The 23,672-nt window shown below is 41.7% G+C and overlaps 1 protein-coding gene across 1 annotated transcript in view; it reads right to left on the bottom strand.

Moving 5' to 3' along the window:
- Positions 1-11,643: 11,643 nt before the first annotated feature.
- Positions 11,644-23,672, bottom strand: part of LOC145351657 (testican-1-like) — a 363,693-nt gene continuing 351,664 nt past the window's right edge. The window contains exons 12-13 of the mRNA XM_080201217.1: positions 18,530-18,667; positions 11,644-17,462 (exon numbers count right to left, since the gene is read on the bottom strand). Coding sequence (XP_080057343.1) covers positions 17,281-17,462; positions 18,530-18,667 — 320 coding nt within the window. The 3' untranslated portion in view covers positions 11,644-17,280. The remainder of the gene's footprint in view (positions 17,463-18,529; positions 18,668-23,672) is intronic.

The following is a 23,672-nucleotide window of genomic DNA, read 5'->3' as shown; positions in this document are numbered from 1 at the left end:
ATAATTCCAAAGATTCAACACACTCAGTGAAAAAATGTCTCCTCATATCAGCTCTAATTGATCAACTGTGACTCGGAGGGCAATGTCGTGAGCCCATGTTGGCCAGCTGTGAGGTTGCCTGTGGGACTCAAGATCCGGAAGGTGCAGTTCTCACCGGAGAGAACGTGATTTCAGATCATCCCCATCTCTCGCCGGTGACTCATTAAGGTTCATGCTCATAGCAGGCGTGAACCACACCTATGATACCACACCAATATGACGTCACGTTGGTGCCATTTGCCAACCTGTGCCAAGGGGTTGGCCCCAGTGGGGCCTCACAGTTGGGTGGGGGGGGGTGGTGGAATTCATTTACATGTGGTGGTGGCTGGGAGCAAATGGAGGAACAAGGGATGGCCAACAATGGTTGTTAGTAGGAGGGGTTGGTGGAGGTGGGTGCTGGTTCAGACTGTGTATGGGTTGGGGGGAGAAAGTGGGAAGGTGTCGATGATCAGGGGCAGGGGGAGGTGAAAGGGCCAATAATTGTGGGGGAGAGAGAAGGAGCTGATGATCATGGGGAAGTAGAATGGGCTGCTGATTGGTGGAATAGAGAAGGCTGACTCTGATCCAGGGTGGAGGGAAGGCCCCTCAGACATCCATGGTGGACTGAGGAGAAGGTTTACTCAGGTTCTGACTGGGGTGCCCTTTAAAGACAGCACCCCGATTTCTGAGCAGTGGGTTTTGCCACTGTTTTGAGCCCCTGTCCCTTGGTATGATGGTAGGAAACATGCCCCCTTGATTTTTTTGACAAAGTGTCATAAGATCTGGAGAAAAAACCCAATTGGTTTCTCTGGAGAAAAACATCAGTTTTTTTTGCTGGAAACAGCACTCTGCCATTTTTTGGTAAGATTTTGCCCAACCATATTTAAGGAAAGATTGAAAACTGTCAGGAGGAGTGTTCACGTGCTATCTTGAAGAGTGCGCTGTGCTTGGACAAACCTGTGAATAAGTGGCCTCCAGCCACCCCCAGAGAAGTGTTTGTTTGTTTCAGAAAGGAAGGTTTTGTTCCAAGCTTTGGATTTCCATTGCTGAGTGAGATGGAGAGAGAGAAGACCTGCGAGATACCTCTCCATAGCAACAGTGAACGTTACTTGAATTTTTATGGATTAAGAATCGATAAGGACTGTTGCCTGAAAAAGGGTGTTTTTTTTGTGAATCTAGCTAAGTTGAAACGTTTTGGGTAATGTCAGATTATATTTAACCTTGTTATTCTAATGACGTGTGTTTAAGTTTTTTTTAGAAAGAAGTATTTCGATATTAAAAATCTCCAAAAGTGGTGTTGAAATCTTTGCTTCTGACTTTAGTGTGCATACCTTCCCGTAACAAAATACAGATTGCAAATTGCTGATCAATTTTTCCTTTGGGCATTGGCCATTTTGTCGCCAGTTATATAATAGAATCATAAAATACCTATAATGCAGAACAAGGCCATTTGGCCCATCGTGTCTGCACTGACAACAATTCCACCCAGGCCCTATCCCCATAACCATACATATTTACCCTACTAATCGCCCTGACATTTTCCAACACTAAGGAGCAACTTAGCATGGCCAATCAATGTAACCAAACACCAAGTGTATTTTATCTACTGACTCTCCTTTATCTACCCTATGAGTTACATCCTCAAAAAACCCTCAGGAATTTGTCAAAACATGATTTCTCTTTTGTAAAACTAGGTTGACTTTGCCTGATGATCCATTATATCTATGTACCTCCCTTAACAATATATTCCAAATTTTTCTCCGTGATTGATGGCCTGCAGTTCCCTTCTTTCTCTCTCACTCCTTTCATGAAGAGTACTGTTACATTTGCCAATTTTCAATCTGCTGGAACCATTCTAGAATCTAGGGAATTTTGAAAGATCTATTTATTGATTTTTTTTTATTAATCACAAGTAAGGCTTATATTAACACTGCAATGAAGTGAAACTCCCCTACTCGCCACAGTTCGACACCTGTTTGGCTCAAAGCACCTAACCAGCACGTCTTTCAGAATGTGGGAGGAAACCTGAGCACCCGGAGGGAACCCGTGCAGACATGGGAAGAACAAGCAAACTCCACACAGACAGTGACCTAAGCCAGGAATTGAACCCAGGTCCCTGGCGCTGTGAAGCAGCAGTGCTAACCACTGTGCTACTGTGCCACCCCTCAGTGCATGCATCTCTTTTAGACTCCCATTACAAAAGCCACCAGTTCGTGAGAACTCGTCAGCTTTTAACTACTTAAGTTTCTTTAATGCTTTTTCTTTGCTGATATTAATGACCTTAAGTTCCTCGGTCTTATTAACACCTTGGCTACTCTCTTTTGGTTATGTGATAGATGCAGTTGTGAGCCTCTCAAAGTTGACATGTGGCCCTGGCAAAATTACCTGCACGCAGTTAATAACACTGAGTGACATTTGAAAACCGGAGTGACAGCAAAACCCACTCCCCCGGATTCTCTGTGCACTGGAGAATCTGGAGAGAAAGCCCAGTGGTGCAGCAGGAGGGCTACACATCGGTTTACTCACTAAAACTGAACTGACAAATTATGGGAAGATTCCACCCAATCTACTTGTTTGGTGATGTGGCTGCCAATTCATATGTGGTTGAATTGCTGACAGTTTGTGCTTGCAGCAGTGCATGTGTGAGTGTGCAGAATGCACCATGTGAACGTAGGCATGAATCCTGATTGATAGAGATAGTTGGTAGGTGTGTGGTAAATTAATGTGAGGCTTGTAGCGCAGTTGCTGGGATGTGGCATTTGAAGATGCATTAGTTGACCTTGATCACTGGTTTGAGGTCAATAAACTAAATCAGCGCCACATTGCGTCCAGGTCCTTGATGATTGATTTCTGGCATTAACTTCCATCTCTCACTAGTTTTGCATTGTACAAATAGAGGGTCTCCTGCCTTGCTGCAGTTATAGAACATTTTTCCACGCCCTCCATCTTGATTGCCAGTATAATGTCAGGAAGCCTTTGTTCACATTCTCTCCTGTGGACAACCATGGCCTTTGTTGCATAGTGTTGTTCCAAATGATGTCAGCATCCCAGCAGCCACATGCACCTTCCTTATGGCAGCATGACACCACAGAGGTTAGCACTGCTGCTTCACAGCTCCAGGGACCTGGGTTCAATTCCCAGCTTAGGTAACTGTCTGTGTGGAGTCTGCATGTTCTCCTTGTGACTGCGTAGGTTTCCTCCCACAGTCCAAAGGTGTGTGGGTTAGGTTGATTGGCCATGCTAAAAAATTGCCCATTAGTATCCTGAGATGTGTGGGTTAGCAGGTAAAATGTAAAGGGATGTGGGGGGTAGGGTCTGGGTGGCACTGTGGTCAGTGCAAACTTGATGGGACAGATGGCCTCTTTCTGCACAGTGGAGTTTCTATGTTCTATAATTTTAAAAGGTGGCAGGCTGGTTTTAGATAGAGCTGACAGGTAATGATGTCTGGGTACCTGCTAGTATGTGCAGTCGTGATAATCAGCAGGCAAGGCATGCTGCCTTGATTACAATGAACGGTTGTGAGGTAATTGCGTACCATAATCTCAACACTCATTTTTGAAGGCTATCTAATTTAGCCACACAACAGTTTGACAATAGTGAACAAAGAGTCAACCATTGGATGAAGGAAAATTGATAGTAACTACACAGCCTGAAATTTAAGTCTTTTCTGCCAAATCTATTTTGATATATTTTTTAAAGGAATATTGTGCAGCTTTTCTGAACAGTTCATACCATAATAGGTTTCAGTAGGTTAATATTTGAAATCATATTAAATATATACAGTGAATAGTAAATCCAAAGATGTTAAAAAATTGGCTTAGATGGGAAATCTTTAAAATTGAATACATTCTAGCATGTCTTTGATAAAGAAATTAAAACAACCATGTTTATCACATCAGTTCTTTTCATAGTAATGGATAATATTGTGAAAGGTGGGAGCTTTGTCTTATAATACATTGGTGAAGTGTCTTTTAAATAATGCTAAATTAATATTTGGGTTCTTATCTATGCATGATGCAGTTCTGTCAAATCTGCATGAGAAAGAGTTTTGAATATAAATTACTGAAGCATTCAAATTTAACCTTTAACTTACAGAAAAAAGGCAATGACCTAATCCATCCTTAGGATCGCTTGGTGTGAGATGCTGATAGCCAGAGAGTAAAGATGGAAAATAGATTGCTGTCAATATCATAAGAACAGGTCCATCCCGAACTGACAGATTTGTAGAAAAGGTATCACAGCAAACTGACAGTAACAGTGCAGCCTATTTTATTCCTTAAAAGAGAGAGATGCACAATCAATATCTTCTTTACACACCAGTTACAAAGCTGCTGATAAACTTTAACATTTTGCTTTTTTTTTCCAAAGAGAAAGCTGTCAATATTACCATGGAAATATAGTAGAGAATCCCGGCTGAATTAACAAGCATGATTGAAATGGTTTGACCTCTAACTTATTGATATATGCACCCATTAGAATTTACTCAGTTATCTATTGCCAAATGGTTTAACTTAAAAAGATTGCACTCTGGTCTCCAGCCATCTGATAACTTGTTCTTAATTCGTTAAACCGCAAAGGAAGATTGAGTTAAATGCCCAGATTAAATGGCGCTCACAGGCACTGCCCATTTTCCAGTAAATTTTGCGCATACAAGGAACACAGCAAGTTAGTGTACATGTGCAGCAAACAATTAGGAAGGCAAATTGCTTTTTGGCTTTTATTGCAAGGGAATGGGAGTATGGGAATAAAGAACTCTTGCTTCAGTTGTAAAATCATAGAGGTTTAAGCATGGAAACAGGCTCTTTGGCCCAACTTGCCCATCCTGTCCAGTTTTTACCATGAAACTAATCCCTTTTGCCCGCTTCCACTAAGTTAGTCTCAATTGTACTAAGTTTTGGTGAGACCACATCAGAAATGGAGTGTGCAGTTTTGATCTCTGCATCGAAAAAATAATTTTTTAAAACATTATTTATTTATTAGTCACTAGTAGGCTTACATTAACACTGCAATGAAGTTCCTGTGAAAATCCCCTTGTCACCACACTCCAACGCCTGTTCGGGTACGCTGAGGGAGAATTTAGCATCCCCAGTGCACCTAACCAGCATGTTTTCAGATAGAACAGGAGGTACAAAAGAAGGGGGAGTTGGGTTTTTGATTAGAAAGAACATCACGACAGTATTGAGAGAGGATATTTCTGAGGGTTCACCCACTGAGTCTATATGGATAGAACTGAGAAATAAGAAGGGGGAGATCACTTTGATAGGATTGTACTATAGGCCCCAAATAGTCAGCGGGAAATTGAGGAGCAAATATATAAGGAGATTACAGATAGCTCCAAGAAAAATAGGGTGGTCATAATAGGTTACTTTAACTTTACCAACATTGACCGGGACCACCATAGTAATAGGGGCTTGAATGAAGAGAAATTTGTTGAGTGTGTTCAGGAGGAATTTCTCATTCAGTACGTGGATGGCCTGACTAGAGAGGCAGCAAAACTTGACCTCCATTTGGGAAATAAGGAAGGGCAGGCGACAGAAGTGTTAGTGAGGGATCACTTTGGGACCAGTGACCATAATTCCATTAGTTTTAAGTTAGGTATGGAGAATGATGGGCTGACTATTTGAATAATATAACGAGGATGGACATCTCACATTTACTCCTCTTACAAATAACTAGTCACGCTTCCTGAACCTTGGGTAACCTGGTAGCTTAAAGAAGGTGAGGGCAGCTATTGGGAGAAGGCAAGTACCTTTACAGCATGCTTGTGGGCCAGAGAATGAGTTCTTCTCCTCAGCCACCATATTTACCTGCATCCCTGACTTTGGGTCTACTCCCTATTAGACCTCCAGCTCCCCCCCACTACCCCACCATCCAAAGACTTCTTCCCCACTGGGGGAGTGGACCCTTCCTGTGAATGGACTCCCTGGAATTGGAATGCCAGCTCCACCCCCAGGGAATAGACCCCTCTGAACTTGGGGACCAGAGTCCCCACTCCAGGTTTGGAAACCTCCCTCCTCTGTGGTTCTGCCCCCCTCATCCCTTGTGAGGACAGGGATCAAACAAACCTCCCCACCCCACCCCACCCTACCCCACCCCACCCTCCTCTCCCTCTGCCCCCAGGATCAAATCCCCACCACATTCCTGCTCCCGATAGCAGCTGCGGGTTTTTTTAACCTATGGCCGCAGCCTCTCCTGGACTGCTCCCTACCAGGTTGGAAAAGGACACTGTCAATTGGGCTGCCTTCCAGTGTGGATTCTTTCAAAGCAAATACACATCATGGGAAACATGAACATCCAGTGTGAACATTCAACTTCACAAAATGCCACTGCCTGTCAAAATGATTCATTGTATATAAAACACTCGGAGATACTTCTGAGAGATGTAACACACAAAAGCAACATTCTGGAAACAGAAATACCAAGATCAACCAAGTTCACCTTCGAGCATCCTGGCTCTTACGTAATAGAATAATAATAGATTGTTAATTAACAATAGTAATGAATCTCCACCCATTAGCCTGCAGGAGGTGGGGAAAACACATCTGTTGCTAATTACTGGGAACCATAAGTCAAGAATGCTGCACTTGCCATAATCATACCTCAGATTACTTTGGAACTGTGTTTAAATCAATTTAATAAAATAAAAAGCAGCCATCCCGCCCTCACACACACACACACACTCTCTATGCCAACCCATGTCTACCCATCTACCTCCATGGCTCCTCACACTATTATACCAATCCATGCCTTCTACCCAACCCCTTACCCTCATACCTCCATGCCATCTTAGTACTAACTTTTGACATTACCCATCACCCTTTACCCTTACCCCCTCCATGCGGACTTACCTACTATCCTTGGACAATTTCTTGACAGCTTTGACACTTCCTTATTTGATTTGTCATTTCTTTGACAGCTGGACAGTTCTTTAACAGTTCTTTAACAGCTGGACATTTCCAATGAGTTTGTGTCTAAAACATGCACAACCATGTTCACTTTTAATGATGCCAAAGGGTGCCTTACCTCTCCCAAAAGATTCCCTGGAACATGTCCAAAGGGGTACCTTACCTTGCCAAACGGGATGATGGCACAGTGATTAGCAATGCTGCATCACAGCACCAGAGACCGAGGCTCAATTCCCGGCTTGTGTCACTGTCCATGTGGACTCTGCACGTTCCTCCTCATGGCTGTGTGGGTTTCTTCCAGGTGCTCCGGTTTCCTCGCACAGTCCAAAAGATGTGCAGGTTAGCTGCATTGGCCACGCTAAATTCTCCCTCAGTGCGTGTGGTGACTAGGGGATTTTGACAGTAACTTCATTGCAGTTAATGTAAGCCTATTTGTGACTAATAATTAAATAATAAACACTGGCTATCCAAATAAATCTAAGTTCAGACTTTCTCTTATCTGGTCTATTCTGTACACTTCGGGTTTCACACTTCTAGCGCACCAAGATCCCACTTCAGTGCAGACAGCTGGTGATTTAAATAGTTAGCTGCCTCCGTAAACCATGCATGTGCAAACTCTGGCCCGACTCCAGTCCCAGCCCGCAAAAATGGGAAATGCTGGGTTTGGGAACTGGATTTAGAAATTCTGGCCATTTCTTGGATTTTCACTATGACAGTGAGTCTCTCTGCTGTGGTGAATATCTGGGCCCTGTTTTCATGTGTAAGCAAGATTATTGCTGCAGTTATGACAGTGCAGCAGGAGAAATCCCAAGGAAATCCCAAAGCAAACCATCTTGTCAAATGCTCAGGAACTATTTACAATGACCCAATGTCACCCACCTGAGAATATAATGGATTTCAATGGGATCAAGAACCATCAATCCTAACTTGTGCTTCTTTACAAAGTGTTCTGCAGTGATGTGGAGGCACCATTCAAATTCATTTTGGTTGACATTATCATAGTTTAGTCCTTGTTGCAGGTTCGCTTGTTATACTACTCTGTCCCTTCCGTGACAGCTTAATACTAATGCACAGCACCATTGCAGATAAAATCCACAAATTGAAAGGGGCCATAGTTGTAAAGCGTCTTAATTATTGCGCTTAAGTATTGTGCTAACAACTAAATAATCTTGGCAAGAAAACTCGGTATAGAATTTAATTCTATTTGCTTCACTCTGATTTGGCAGATTATGCGTCTCTATTAGAAAATGCTATACTTAGAAAGTGGAATATATTCACTATGAAACTTAAAACTCACTCTGAAGAATAAATTGTGGCGAATGTCAATTTATACACAAAATGTGTAAATGTGGCACGGTGGCACAGTGGTTAGCACTGCTGCCTCGTGGTGCCAGGGACCCATGTTTGATTCCCAGCTTGGGTCACGGTTTGTGTGGAGTTTGCACTTTCTCCCCATGTCTGCATGGGTTTCCTCTGGGTGCTCTGGTTTCCTCCCACAGTCCAAAGATGTGCAGATTAAGTGGATTGGCCATGCTAAATTGCCCCTTAGTGTCAGGTGGACTAGCTAGGGTAAATACGGGTTAGGGATAGGGTCTGGGTGGGATTATGGTGGGTGCAGATCCAATGGGCTGAATGGCCTCCTTCTGCACTGTAGGGATTCTATGATTCTTCAATGATAAATTAATAACTGGTGTCATTTATGGTGATGCATATGTATTGGATTACAAAAACTCAGATAAATGTTTGTTTAAAGTGGAGATAAATATAGAACATTGTCATGTGTAATGGGTATGTCTGTACGACATATACTCACATATGAAGTGATCCATGTATAAGGAAAGCTTCTTACCTGTATATGACTATAATCATACAATCCTGTGGTAAGCCTAAAATCTTGAGACCTTTATTTACAAATAGTTGCTGTTTTATATTTGCATATCGTTGACTAATTGTGAGAGCCAAAAGAGCAAAATCAAATTTCCTTCTTGATTGGCCAAGTTATCTTTATCTTAATTCAAATATTATATTGTTAAAACTTTGGGTTGTTGATGTAATTCCACTTCCAGTCTCTGATTTGTCATCACCATCAGATAGGTTTATGTAAAATTTTAACATTGCGTCACAATCCTTATTTAAAGAAAAGACTTGCATTTGTGAAGCATCTTCCATAACCCCAGAATTTCCCAAAGTGCTTTGCAACCACTGAAGTACCTTTGAAGTGTAGTTAGTGTAGTAATGTTGGAATAGAGCAAAGATATGGACAATTATGAATTGTTTTTTGAAAGAAGTTGGGTTCAGATTTTTATTCAAACAATTATTTGAAAAGATTTACCTCTTTGCAACAAAATTTTGCAAATAAGACAAATCCCCTTCACTCATTAACTTGTTTACACTTAAGTGTGACTATATATCGTTACCTTCCACGCCACTCACCATCCTGACTTGGAACTATTTTGTCATTCCTTCACTGTCACCGCATCAAAATCCTGGAATTCTCTCCCTTACAACAGGCATGCCTGCACCTGATGGACTGTAGCAGTTCAAGAAAGCAGCTCACCACCATCTTCTCAAGGGCAATTAGCTATGGGCAAAAAAGACATTTACTGGATTAATTCCAGGAATGGGTGGATTGTGCTCTGAGGAAAGGTTGGAGAGGTTAGGTTTGTATCCATTAGAGTTTAGAAGAGGCATGTTGGCACAATGATTAGCATTACTGCCTCAGCACCAAGGACCTGGGTTTGATTCTGGCCTTGGGTGGCTGTGTGGATCTGTATGCAGATCCGCAGTTCCCTGATGGTGCCAATTCAGGTGGACAATTGGTCAAGAAGGCATATGGCATGCTGGTCTTCATCGATCGGGGGCATACAGGAATTGGAAAATCATGTTGCAGCTATATAAGACTTTGGTTAGGCCAAATTTGGAGTATTGTGCACAATTGGTCACCACTCTTATGATTATGACAGTCTTTGATAGAGTAGATAGTCCGAGTCTTTCTCCCAGGGTCAAAGCTCAATTAACTGGAGACATAAGTTGAATATGAGAGGCAGAAAGTTTAAAAGAGATGTAAGGGGCAAGTTTTTCATACGGAGGGTGCTGAATGCCTGGAACACGCTGCCAGAGGAGGTGGTGAAAGCAGATTTTATAACAACTTTCAAGGGGCATCTGGATAGATACAAGAATAGGCGGGGAAGAGGGGGATATGAACCATGAAAAGGCAAGAAAATATTAGAGAGGCATCTGTGTTGGCACAGATTTGGTGGGCTGAAGGGCCTGTTCCTGTGCTGTACTGTTCCTCTTTTAATTTCAAAACCATTCTGCACTTGTCTTTTTCTTACTTATGTTCCTGCTTAGTATAATTTGCCACATTTATTAAAATTCATGAGTGATGGGCTTCTGCAAGAGTTCCACTTGAATAAGACACTGAATAGCTAAAGCACACAGATAGTAATGACCTTGGTTTAATCCACAATTGGATCACATTAAAGGCTGTGTTTTTCTTTCATTGCCAGCATCTGCAGGTCTAAAGAATGAGCATAAATCTTTGCTGATTCTTTTTGTTCTTTGCTCTGACGAAGAGTCATCTAAATTTAAAACGTTGGCTCAATCCCTCCACACAAATGCTGTCAGATCCACATCAGAAAGGGAGGTTGATATACCAATGATCAGAGATATAGCTATCATTGCTTGATGATATAACACACAGAATTGGACACTATACCCTTATGTATGCATAATGTAACCTTAATCGATAACCTTGAGAGGATAGAGATAACTCCTATGCTTTGATTGGTATATGCTCATTACTTGTAATTGAATTTGAAACTATAACCGCTCGTGTATTTCTGAATTCTGTGCTCTGACTGGCATTGATGACTTAAATCAGAGTCCTATAGCTAATCATTTTGAAACCACTCTGTGAATTTGTCTGGCTACTTGAGGGGAACAATAGTTTAAATACAAGAAAACATTATGATAGCCCGATAACATCAGTGCAGGCCAGTTTTACAGAAATCTAGGTGCAATGCATACTATTTTCTACAAAATATTTTCCTTTATAAAATCCTTGTTTTAATGGTTCTTGAAGTTGGAATTTCTGCTTTTGTGAAAAACGTCAGTAACTTCTCTGTTACCAAAAAGCCTGATGAAATCAATGGGAAGACATGGCTTTTGAATGTCTTTCTATTAATGGATATTACATTTGAAAGAATGCCAATCTCGATTTGTTACAACACAGAATTTCACCTCTTCATTGTCATTTAGAAATGGCAGTTTCAACGAAGGATAATCCTGCAGTAACAATAACTTTAAAAACGGATCCAGTTTTAACTGTAACGTGGCAAAATCTAAGCTGCAATATTCCTCATCATTTTAATGACTTACTGCTTCAAAGAAGAAGGCGGAATGAGGGAATTCTTTGACATTTTTGACACTCCTTCGTTGGCATCTTTGAGTTATGACATCCACAATGCATTTTTGTAGCTCTTAAAATGTACTTGCCCTGCACATTATATTATTTTCTTACAAAACTGCTGCAATCAATTATTTCTCCATAAAACCTCAAAGTTGTGGTTTCCTTACCTGAGTGTGGAATAGTGGGAGACTGGGGGCACACTAGTTAGGGGTATCTTACAGAATGCCAAAGCCTTGTTCCATTCGTTCACAACAAGAATAAAGAACAACGGAAACACCTCCAATGTTAGGAATCATAGTCAGAGAGAGATAATGGGCAGAATGTGATTTATTGGGACAAACAACAAAACAATAAAAGACCTGTTAACTGACCAGTTACACAGAAAGCCAGTCAAGGCACACACTTTGCTTTTGTATAGAATACAGAATAATTAGAAATATTCATCATGATAGTCTGTCTAACTTCTAGGGTATGTAAGACAAATAACTTGAGAAGAACAGATTTTTGGTACGGGTACTAAAAGAGAATTATAAATACACCTACAAAGCTTACACGTGAGAATAAAGAATATGTAGGTTACAGAGTATAGTTGTCTGTACAAATATAAATTACTGAAGAAAGTAACTATGGCTAGTCAAGTTGCTGCTGCAGATTGAGTTTGACGACTGGCTATATTTCTCCTTTGATAATATTTTGACTACAAGCCATGTTCTTCAGCAGTATTTGTGGTATGGGCTTTCTCATGTTCATTGTCACAACAACCAACAGTGATCCTACACATCGGCCAGACAGGGTATGTTTACAGCATGCAAAGGTTTTTCATTCTCTTTCAAGGTGGACTGCTCTTTGTCTGCAAGGCAGTGCACTGATCATGTGAGTTCGCTCGCCCAGTATGAAAACCAGTCACTGGATTCAAACCTAAACTGTAGTTTCACCAGGTTGTCCTCATATTATTACTTTCAATGGTAGTTAAAAGGTCGCGTGGTCACAAGATTCTTTCTCTACACATTTTTCTGAGAAAACTAGTTTGTACAGAAACCCCACGGCAATGCAGTTGCAACATCAAAGCAAAGACGCCCACCAGAAAAGAACATCAAAATGAAAAAGGCAAGAACTCAGATATGAGATTTTTCTTGTCGAACATAGCCTAGATAGACTGTATTACAACTACTAGTGGAGGCTCCCTCTAGTAAATTGATATGTCTACAAGATACAACCTACACTATACAACTAACAATCAACCAGTCTCCAGAGACAACTTCAGCTTTATATCCAGAATAAATATTTAACAACAACATTACAGAGGAATAGCCAAACCATAAAGTGAAGACATAGTTAGCTTCAAAATGTAAATTATCAGAAAAGTAATCTCAGAATAAAAAGCAAACCACAAGAAAATACTATGGTAACTTCAAACAAACTCCTCTATTTAAAGATGTGAAAACTATTTAAATGTTAATTACTCTGCTGATAATGTGTGTATTAGTTTTTATCATTATCCAAAACTGGTGAACTAATGCGTGGTAAAGAATGCTTTAGTTCCTTTATAACCAGCCTGTTAAAAAAAAAATCAATGTGAGGTCGATTTCAACTTATGGGCCAGAATTTTTTGACTGTTCACATCCCACTGCCGCTGCAAGCGAAGAGGGAGAGTTTGGCACTCAGCCAAATCACCATTCATTTCAGTGGGAGCAGAGAATCCCGCTGGCGTGAACGGCCAGAAAATTCTAGCTACAATCTACTCTTAGGCTGAAATAATAAATTAATCAATTATGTATACATGAAAATTTAAATCTGTGCATTTAACTTTTCAACCCATAGGAAACTGCACAATTTGCTCCAGTTATTTTTTTTCACACCAAGTTAGACCCAGAGAAGGAATTCTATAAAGAAATTTTTGACACAAATTTGCAGGACAATTTATAACCACACATTAGGAAACATTACATAACATGCCTTTGGGTTTATTGTTTAATGAGCACTTTTATTGCCTTTCCTACCACAATCTGTACTACAATCTTTAAAACAATGTACAAAATAACTCAGGCATATTCTGACAAAGTCATAGCAAGGGAAGGCAATACGCAATTCTTCTTTCAAATTCAAACCCCCTAACCTTTGATACAATACACGTACACTAGGAATTTGAAAAGTACCATAGTGGAGCTTGCTTAAGAATACATCCAAGGTCAATCCTGCATAACATTAAAAATGTTTAATGTATAAAGAATTTCATGCACATTTATATAGCTATCATGGGTAGAAGAGCCATGATATCTATATAGATATAGAGATGTTTGCTCCTAAGTTCATGATCTGATCATAACAAGCATATCAACTGCACCATTTTTATATCACTTGTTTATCATTCATCCTAACCAACCCAACACAAGATTCTAATGACCTTTCATCACCCAACTATTCCAGTTAATCAACCACCTTTCATGAAGGCAGGACTAGTTACAAGCCAATTCCGCAAGGGCAAATCTTACTTAACATGACCAGCTTTAGCCTATTAAAGACAACTCTTCTCTCTTATCAAATTCCATATCAATATATTTCATTCTATAATAGACCGTTATTCAAAACACTGTCAGGAATGCAGCATTGTAAAAGAGGAGGACTCAATGTCTGGTAATTCCTGGAATCCATTTGCACATTAGTAGAGGGGAATGTATGCCCATGAACATTTGAGAAGGCAGTTTCTCTTTGGGGCCAACTAATTTGAATGAAGCTGGAAGAAGAAAGGTAGAAACTGCCAGCAGTGAGTGGGACACACCAGGGATGCCAGGATGATTCAGAAAGGACAATTTAGGCCTGGCGAGGGTGTAGCTTTTCTTTTTAAAGCTTTGCATGGAGTTAAATGGATAAGCAGCTTGTTGGAAGAAGGTGTGGAGCAAAAGGAAGGAAATAAAATGCGCTTCTGATTTTTCAGTGGCTGGTGTAGAAGTGTTGCTGGCACAAGTTTAAGAGTGGCAGGATACTATTGTTGGATAACTAGGGAAGAGACTATCACATATAACAACTGCACATGACATGTGGAATGTGATGGCTGTGAAAAGGACCTCCATAATTTCAAGAAACTGCAAACGGTGTCAGAAAAGGTTTATTGACTCTGTCAGCAAAGGTAAGAGTGTTTTCAGATGAATAACAGGGCAGAGAACCGAATCATAGAGAAACACTTGACATTCCTTGGAACATTAGTCAAGCATTACACTTCAGGCTATCATGTGGCACTATGGACCTCAGCCTGAGGAAAATTCACTTGCCAGTATGCCTGCTAAGTGTATCATATCATATAATACATTCTAATACACTTAACTCTCATGACATGGTAGGTCCTTGTTCCCTGACACACATCACTATTATGCATTTTGAGAATCCCAACTGCATATGAATGCGGGATCTGGAGACCATAGTAACCAATCAACACTGCTTTGTCCTAGAGGAGATGTCAATGCAGGAGGAGGACATTCCACCATGTGATATTCGACATTATATGAAGAGGAAAAAAAATGCCGTAATTTGCTTCTAGTCTGGAAAATAGAAGGTGGAGACCTAGGATTCTCTGTTTTCAGTGCAATCATGAGAATCTTTTCTTATTGAATATATTCTTCAATCTGTTTGCTCATACAACTTTCCTCATAAAAGATGCACAAAAGAGCTCATTAAGACAGAAAGTTGCTCAAAAAGACTGAAGTTAACAGTGGAGTAACAGTGGTTTTCTTCCTCCAGAGACTGGCAGGCATGAGTTTGTAGAGAACATCACTAAGGAGTAAGATACTGTAGTCTATTCCTTTGCTGGTGGCACTGGTAACTACTCATCCACCTTGCCATTCACCATTTTTCTTGTATACAGTACCCCAGGGGGCTTGCATTCAAAGGGGTACAGATGACCTGGATGAAGAATTGAAACTTGGCTAGACCCAACATGTAAGGAAGCCAGAGGAAGTAGATGTGGAAGTGGAGCTTGATATAACTGAATGGCGGCATAAGTTGTATCAGACTTTGGCTGGACAGAAAACAGTTGGTAATCTCAGGAGATCAATCATGAAGGGAACTATTCTAGCAGAACATCTGAAATATATGAAGGTTCTCCTTGACCCAATCACAAGACCTGCTGCAAATGGCTGAGATGGGGAGGAGTCCACTGCCTTGCAGTGCAGTAACATTCGGTTAGGGTTCCTCTATTGCAGGACAGGCTAGAGAGAGTAAAACATGAACATGCTTCGTAAGGGATTCCAAGCAAGTCAGTGTCAATCAACTCAATGTAGAAGTGTTGAATGAAAGACTGCAAGTATAGGGGAAATGCCTTTATCAATCATGTATACTGGGAAGTTTTGCAAATGGCTGCAAAAGTATTCAGCTGACTTGCTTCAAGGTCTATTCTCCCAATAATCACCTTTCCCCAGGTTCCAGTTCAGGGATTGGCACATGTGCGGACACTTGATGACAGCAGCATCGTGAAACATGGCTGGAAGAATGGTGTAGAAAAGATGGTTTCTGATTCCTAGGCCATAGGGGCCAGGTAAGGCTAAACAGGAATTGCTGTCACTTAATTCAGAGGGGTATGCATGTACATGCAGAGCAGATACATAGGGCAGTGGGAAAAGTTTTAAACTAGTTTGGAGGATGCGAAAGGAAAGTTGACATTGTATCTAAAGAAGTGAGAAAAATACCCAACAGGACATATTGTAGAATCATAGATACCCTACGGTGCAGAAAGAGGCCATTCAGCCCATCGAGTCTGCACCGACCACAATCCCACCCATTCCCTAACCCATATCCCTACATATTTTACCCACTAATCCTTCTAACCTACACATCTCAGAACACTAAGGGGCAATTTTAGTATGGTCAATCAACCTGAACCGCACATCTTTGGACTGTGGGAGGAAACCAGAGCGCCCGGAGGAAACCCACACAGACACGAGGAGAGTGTGCAAACTCCACACAGACAGTGACCCAAGCCGGGAATCGAACCCAGGTCCCTGGAGCTGTGAAGCGGCAGTGCTAACCACTGTGCTACCGTGCCGCCCCTGGGCATGGGTAGGGTAGTTAGCTAATTAAGAATTTAATAATTCTGAAATAGAATGCTTTCTAAGGGTAATGAAAAATGTAGGGACAGCTCCTTGAGTATAAATATAAAAAAAATTGTAATGTCTGCAATGAGTGCCAAAGTATGGCCAAAACCCATCACCAGTAACTTGAATGGACAGTGTCCATTTTCCCAATTGCTTCCACCTTAATAAGTGGCTCCTTGCAAATTGTGCCTTTTAAATATATAGTGGCACACATCATCAGGGGCAGATGGGAAGGCAGAATTCCTGTAATTTAGTACAGGTAATGTCATATTGTCTCAATTGTGTGATTTGTGGGTAGCTGCCTCAGTGAGGTGGGCACTTCTTCCAGCCCTATGTGAAAATGAATGGACAAAAATGCATATAAATATATTAAAAAATGTAAATAAAATGTATGTAATATCTAACATTTGTGAAATATTTCTGTATAGTGATGTTAAAGTATGTTGAGATATTTTGTTTCTCTGCCAAAGAATTGACGATAAGAAAGCTCCACAGTTTGTATTTTCAACTCTTCTTGGAAAAGCAGTGAATTTTAAGGGTTTGTTAAGCTGTATGGATTCAGAATGAGACTAGTAAATTGTACCGCTCATATCCTAGAGTCTTGTTATAAATCTGAATAACTTCTTTCCTGAACTTTCTTGCTATGCAGAAACACATTTCAAAATGCATTTCGCCACTGAGCATGCTCAACAGATGAACTAAATGGTCCCACTGAATCAACGTTTTATTATCTACAAGTTATTTTTTGTTTGCTTGATCTCAGATGCAACATTTCCTCAGTACCACAGACAAACTGAGATAAGAATGAACTTGAGCAGTGTGCAAAATATGACAGTTCCGGGTAGTGATGCAGTAAGCGCAACTACCAAATATAGCCAATATCATCATCTTTGTCATCTTCGCTATCTTCATCATCTTCAATGCCTCCGCCCTCAGGTGCCTTCTCTTCCTCTTCATTTTGTATTTCTCTCTCGTCATCCTGGTCATCAGACAAGACATGGAATCCACCGCTACCAAAATCACCAGAAGTCTCCTGATCTTCTTCTGAAAGTAAAAGATCAAATCCTCAAGAGATTGCCTTTCAATAAGAAAAATATATTTGCCATGATGTTCAACAGTTACTCTGTACTTAGCTGAAATTATTACTTTGGAGGGGTTGTCATCTAATACTAAAGGTGAGAAATATCTGTATTGGGAACTTCAACTTACAAAGAACTAGAATGAAATTGAACAGATTTACTTAATATATGGCAGTTAAAACTAAATGCCAGTGAACTCCCATCTGGATTAGAAAGATCAAAATCTCAGATCTTAAAGGTTAAAAAAGCATTTTCAAACATGCATAATGTAAAAAAAAACTTGGCTGAACTGAATAGAAAGCAACTATATTACAAACCATAGGTAATTCATTGCTTCCAAAATAGTCTACCTGATGACATGACTCTCATTTCAGTTTGTTCCCTGTTATCCCAATATTGTTTGATCTGGAAGTTGGTGATATTAGTGGAGAAATGCTAAATGTGATTAATTATATTATTTAATCAGTCATCTATGACTGACTTTAATTGGGTTAATACCTTTTGAAAAATAGTAGAGAAATGTTTTACGGCTTGTTAAGTTTCTATCCTTTAATATCAATTTTTCCTACTTAGTTTGAAAATGAATCATTAAGTCACGGCAACAGAGCCTTAGGATCTATTTCAGAAGATGCGTCATCATGACCTTTTGCTCTTGGAAATGGGATGAGCTGTGTTTCTTTGTACTTTGCAAAGGGAGAGGTCCATTCAGGTTCACAACACGAGATTTAATTGCCATCTTTCTCTTTATTATTAATCACACCATAACCTATAATTCAGTAACATCACACTCTTCAAAGGTGGGTGTGACTGAATTGATTCATTGAACTCAGTAAGCAATGCCATCCATAATAAATGGAAGTCCTGACCTTCAAAGAGGGCTGATAAATCCTACCTTAGTCATCAAAAGATTCATACGGCAGATTGTTTCTTTGCCTATATCTAGAGAAGGATTTTAATAATACCTTGTTCCCCTCTTAACTGGTGTCCCTGAAAAAAAAACAGTGAACAGTGTCTTTCATTAGCAGGTCTTACCACAGCTTGGAGCCCCTTCTATCCGTGAACCGGCTATTTCATTGCCATATTTGTCAACACACCAGCACTGTCCGGTGCTACTGTGACACTGGGTCGGTTTATAATATCCATCCTCATTGCATCTTGGTATAAAAATACCTACAGAAAGTAAAAATGAAGAGAAAAGTTGTGATAAAATGTTTAACTTCAAGTTTCCAAATTTATGGGCGTATTCTTCCCAAAAATGCATGGAGTTCAGGCAATAAACTGGTGTGAAGATCGTAAGTTTCAGAGCAGACTTTTCTCACTGTATTGAACAACGCTCTGTGCATTTTGAAAGGGGAAGCCAGATACATCCTGTCAGTTGGAGGGGCAAGGCCTCACGATGCTGGCAAGGCCAGGAATCCTGAGGTCCTGGCACCATTGTTAAAGGGCGCCCTAATCTCCAACTTAAATAGAAGGACCCCCTCTTCTGCAGCCCCAACGAACATCAGGACCGTCACCCCCACCGTCCCACCACCCACCAAGCACTAGGCACCCCCCATCGCAATGCCAACTTCAGGGCACACCCATAATAACTCCAACATCAGGGACATTCCCCCGCCTCTTCCAGTATCAGGGCAAACCTCTTTCCTCACCACAACGCTAACTTCAGGACACCTCCTTTCCTCTTACAGGCTTCAAGATCTCCCCTCTTTACCACCACCTCCCATCCCCACATAAGGGGAACCCCCAATAGGGCGCCCCTAAGGGCACACCCCTGCCAACCTGGCACTGCCAATGTGGCACTCCCAGTGCCAGGATACTGCCTAGTCATGCCCCTCATCTCCCAAGGACTTTACTTACCTCTGCGCTCCCACACAAGCACCACGACTACTTTTTATTTTTGAAAACCAGCAGTGATTTGTACTGGCGTGAGTCACACTGACTGGGTGGGAGTCACTGCTGGTGAGTAGATGCTAATTTATTAAAACACATGGAAATCAGGTTGAGCCCCTTTCTGGGACTGAACCTGTTCATGACACCAGTAGGACATGGGGAAGATCTCAAGTGGAGATCTTGCAGGTGCAAAAACCATTTTTTTGCCACTCATGAGAAAGTTTGAAGTTTATTTATTAGTATCACAAGTAGGCTTACTCTAACACTGCAACGAAGTCACTGTGAAAATCCCCTAGTCGCCACAATCCCACGCCTGTTCAGGTACACCGAGGGAGAATTTAACATGGCCAATGCACCTAACCAACACATTTTTCGGACCGTGGGAGGAAACCGGAGCACCTGGTGGAAACCCTTGCGAGCACAAGGAGAACATGCAGACTCCGCACAGACAGTGACCCAAGCCAGGAATTGAATCTGAGTCCGCGGTGCTGTGAGGCAGCAGCGCTAAACACTGCGCCGCGGCCATTATGGGATACGTGCCCACAATCTACAAGGCTGTTAAATCGCAGCCTGTGTATCAGTTTAAAGCCCTCAACACGAGCAATTTGCATTCAATGCCTTCCACATAACAAACCATCCCCATGCTCCTACGCAGGAAGAAGCAAAACAGTGAGCAGGAGAAGCTAAGGGAAGTAATCATAGGCACAATCAAAGAACTTTGAAATGTTTTGACTTTAACAGAGTAGGAGCGGAGTGATTGAAGGTTCTGCTGTTGAGAGTGGAGTGCGGTGCCTGGGGTGGTGCGGGTGTGGTGGCCATACACGAGTGAATCAGGGTCTGCAGAGAGGAGGTGTGAGCTGGGACATGGAGCTGCAGAGAATCATGGGGCTAGGGCTGAGTGTGATCATACGGAGCTTCAAACAGCAGGGATGTCAGCTCAGCAGTGTGGGCAGGGGAGGGATAGGGCAGGAGTGAAAGGTGTGCTGTACGTTTTGTGGAGTAATGTACAGACTGCAGCATTCCAGATATAAAAGCAAAATCCTGTGGCTGCTGGAGATCGGAAACATAAACAGAAAATGCTGGAAATAGGCAGCCAGTTGGAGAGGATTTATAGAGAGAGCTACAGAGATGACACTTCACGTCACTGACCTATTATTAGAGTTCTGATTCCAGGGTGTTGGCCTGAAATGTAGTGGGGCGGGGGGAAATGTTTTTGCTTCCTCTTCCTGTAAGACGCCCAAGTTGAGTTTCATGCCAGTGGGATTTCCTACTGTTCCTTCTTGTCCACCCCCAACCCCTCTGCCAGTGCCATAATGGGAATCCCCATTAGTGTACATTAACCTCTGATTATCAGATACCTCCGCCTGATAATCGCCACCTCCCCCATCACCCTCTTACACAATCTATTCAGGCCAATGTGATTCACAGCAGGACTCCCATAACGTGCAGCTAGCATGCAAAACCCACCAGAGGAATTTAGGCCAGTGTATCCTTTGGGGGTAGAGGTGTGGTGGTGGGGGGGGGGTTGGATCATGCTGGGCACTGCCTCCTGGCATTGTATGGGGCTCGGGCAGTGCCGGGGGCAATGCTGGGTGGGGGCGTTCTGTTGAAACACTCCGTTGGAATGTGGGAGGAGAGGAGGGTGTTTGGGATGGGGATGGGAGATGGTGTTGGGGTGGGGGTGGAGGTGGAGGGAGAGGGTGGTTTCTGTTTTTCATTTATTGTATTGGGGAGCCATATAAAAAAGATGCTGAAATCTTTAAAAGGTTAAGTTACTGGCAGGGTGGCCTCAATCAGAGCCTGTGTCGCCAGCGTTACGTCTGGGGACTTGCCTCCTTAACATTTTTAGACTATTTCCTTGACAATACGGCGCAGTTAGAGCCGGCTGTTTTAATGCCGTTTTCCCCACCTGCTGCACCACTCTGCCAAAAAAAAGGGAAAATTCCACTTGGAATTCTTTTCCCGCTTCTCCACAGATGCAGTTTGACCTCAGTATTACCCGTAATTTCTGTTTTTTTGTATTTCAGAGTTCTGGGTGAGCTTGGGATTTGAAAAAGTTAAACAGAGGAGTTGGATGAGGAGAATATTGAGGAAGGTGCAGGTAAGATTTGGGTAAGATACAGGCAAGCGACAGTTCAGGTACAAAGTAAACTTTCTTGGTTGGGAAAGGATGCCAGAGTTAAGCACACTTCGAGGTACAGCAGGTCACTGAGGTTGCACACCCGTTGGTTCAGCCTGAACAAACTGCCGATGAAGGAGATATAATCAGAGATTCAGGATGTTTTCATTCTCACAATTGTTGAATAGAAGAAGGAATTGGCTCTTCCCAGGCACCGTAAAGGCAGTCAGACGGTTCGGCAACAGTCTCCAACCAAAGATTAAAGCAGAAAGGTGGAGTTGGGTGTCATCAGCACACACGTGCAATCCTACACTATATTGAAAGATGATACCAAGGAGGGATTGCTTAAAGATAGGGAACAGGAGAAGGAGGCAATGAAACCTCAGGAGCAGGACAGCAAGTGAATACGGGCCACCTCTGAGGTATGGACACATGATAAAAACTTTGGATGAGATGGATTGATGATATTGGGAGAGTTGATACTTGGAATGCAAGGAGGATGTGCCATGGAGATGGACAGTAGAGGAGAGGCAAAGGAGAATCAGTGAACAATAGAGAGGGATGGGACATGATCAACTGTATGGAGGGCCACAGGGGAAGATGAGGACTAATAAAATGCTCCACTTGTTGGTAATTTTGACCAGGTTGTCCTCAGCACCAAAACTGAAACAACGACTGGGTAGCTGGAGGCGAGAGGAGAGTAATTGGAATTGATCTAGGGAAATGCAGGATTCAGGAGAAAAAAGGCGGGCTTGACTGAATAGGATTTGTCAGGACACATTTTCAAAACAGCAGTTTTAAACTGAGAAAAGAAAGAATGACTGGAAATCTCCGGCTGTTCACCCTGGCGGGATCTTCTGGTCCCACAATGGTGCAACATGGGGTGGAGTCAATGGGACTTCCCGTTATTTATTAATAGTTAGTGCCTTTTTTCACAGCTTCTGCCTCTCCATACTTTATTTCCTGAGGGCGTTGACTCATTATGGGTTATGGACCCATGATACTAAGTTGCCATTATACAAGTGTGAGCCTTCACAAGAAATGTCAGAAACCATTTTGAATGTATGGGATAACACAGTCAAACACAATCGTGTCCCCACTTTATATCCACATGTGCACACTTCCAGGGCTCAATGTATCATGATCAGAAGCAGGAAACCCGATTAATTGTAACTCCCTGATCTTGCGGTGTTACTGAAATTAGTAATTGCCCTCGCACCATCAAACTATGCCCAGCGACTGAGATCACAGACTGGATGCTTGTTGGATAAGTCATGAGCAATAAACCCACTGTCTCAACTCCAATGGGTGAAAACTCTCATCAGAAAACTGTGATATGAATTTAGTCAATTTCAGACAAACTCAGACTGAACACAAAATAATATACTGCTTTTTGTGTGCAATATGCAACTCTGCACATGAAGTGATTGTCTGTATTTCATGGGAAATGTAATTTTATGTGTGCAGCGAGAAGCTTTCTTGTGGATGTATAATTAATACCCCTGCACACAGTCACCTTCTGTGGCTGGAGCTGTAATGATTTCTTTCTTGCAAAACTGATACATTTTTGCTAAGAGGTGTGTTAGAGAGACACATTTAATCTATACACTGCACATACACACAGATCTCTTGTGGTCAAGTCAAGATGTTCTCACTAGCCTAACAGCCTACTTTAAATTCAGGTTTTAAATTAAGGGAGAACAGAAGCTTTCATCTTCTGAATCCCAATACAACTCTGAATAAACGTACAGTATTTTTTAAAGAGAGTAACAGACCATCAGATTGTGAGTAGTGCCTTGAAACGTGCGGAAGGCAAAAATCCAATTTTTATACTGAAAAGCCTCTGATATTTTTCTTCAACATTTTCTGATGATGCAATGTGTGTAGAGGAGTGATCTGCTACTTTGAGTTGTATAATTGTGTCTCATTTCAGTGATATGTTAAGGTTTATATTTGACACACTGCAGGGATATATTTGGATTTATTTATATCATAGAATTCTACAGAGCAGAAGGAGACCACTTGGCCCATCGAGTCTGAACCAACCACAATCCCACCCAGTCCTAGGCATTTATCCTAGCTACACCCCCTAGGCAATTTAACATAGCCAATCCACCCAACCCGCACATCTTTGGACTGTGGGAAGAAACCGGAGCATCTGGAGGA

The sequence above is a fragment of the Carcharhinus amblyrhynchos genome, chromosome 13, assembly GCF_965287045.1.
Source record: "Carcharhinus amblyrhynchos chromosome 13, sCarAmb.v2.hapA, whole genome shotgun sequence".
NCBI classification, from domain to species: Eukaryota; Metazoa; Chordata; class Chondrichthyes; order Carcharhiniformes; family Carcharhinidae; genus Carcharhinus; species Carcharhinus amblyrhynchos.
The sequence above is the reverse complement of the archived record's forward strand: the minus strand, read 5'-3'. Positions and strand labels throughout refer to the sequence as shown.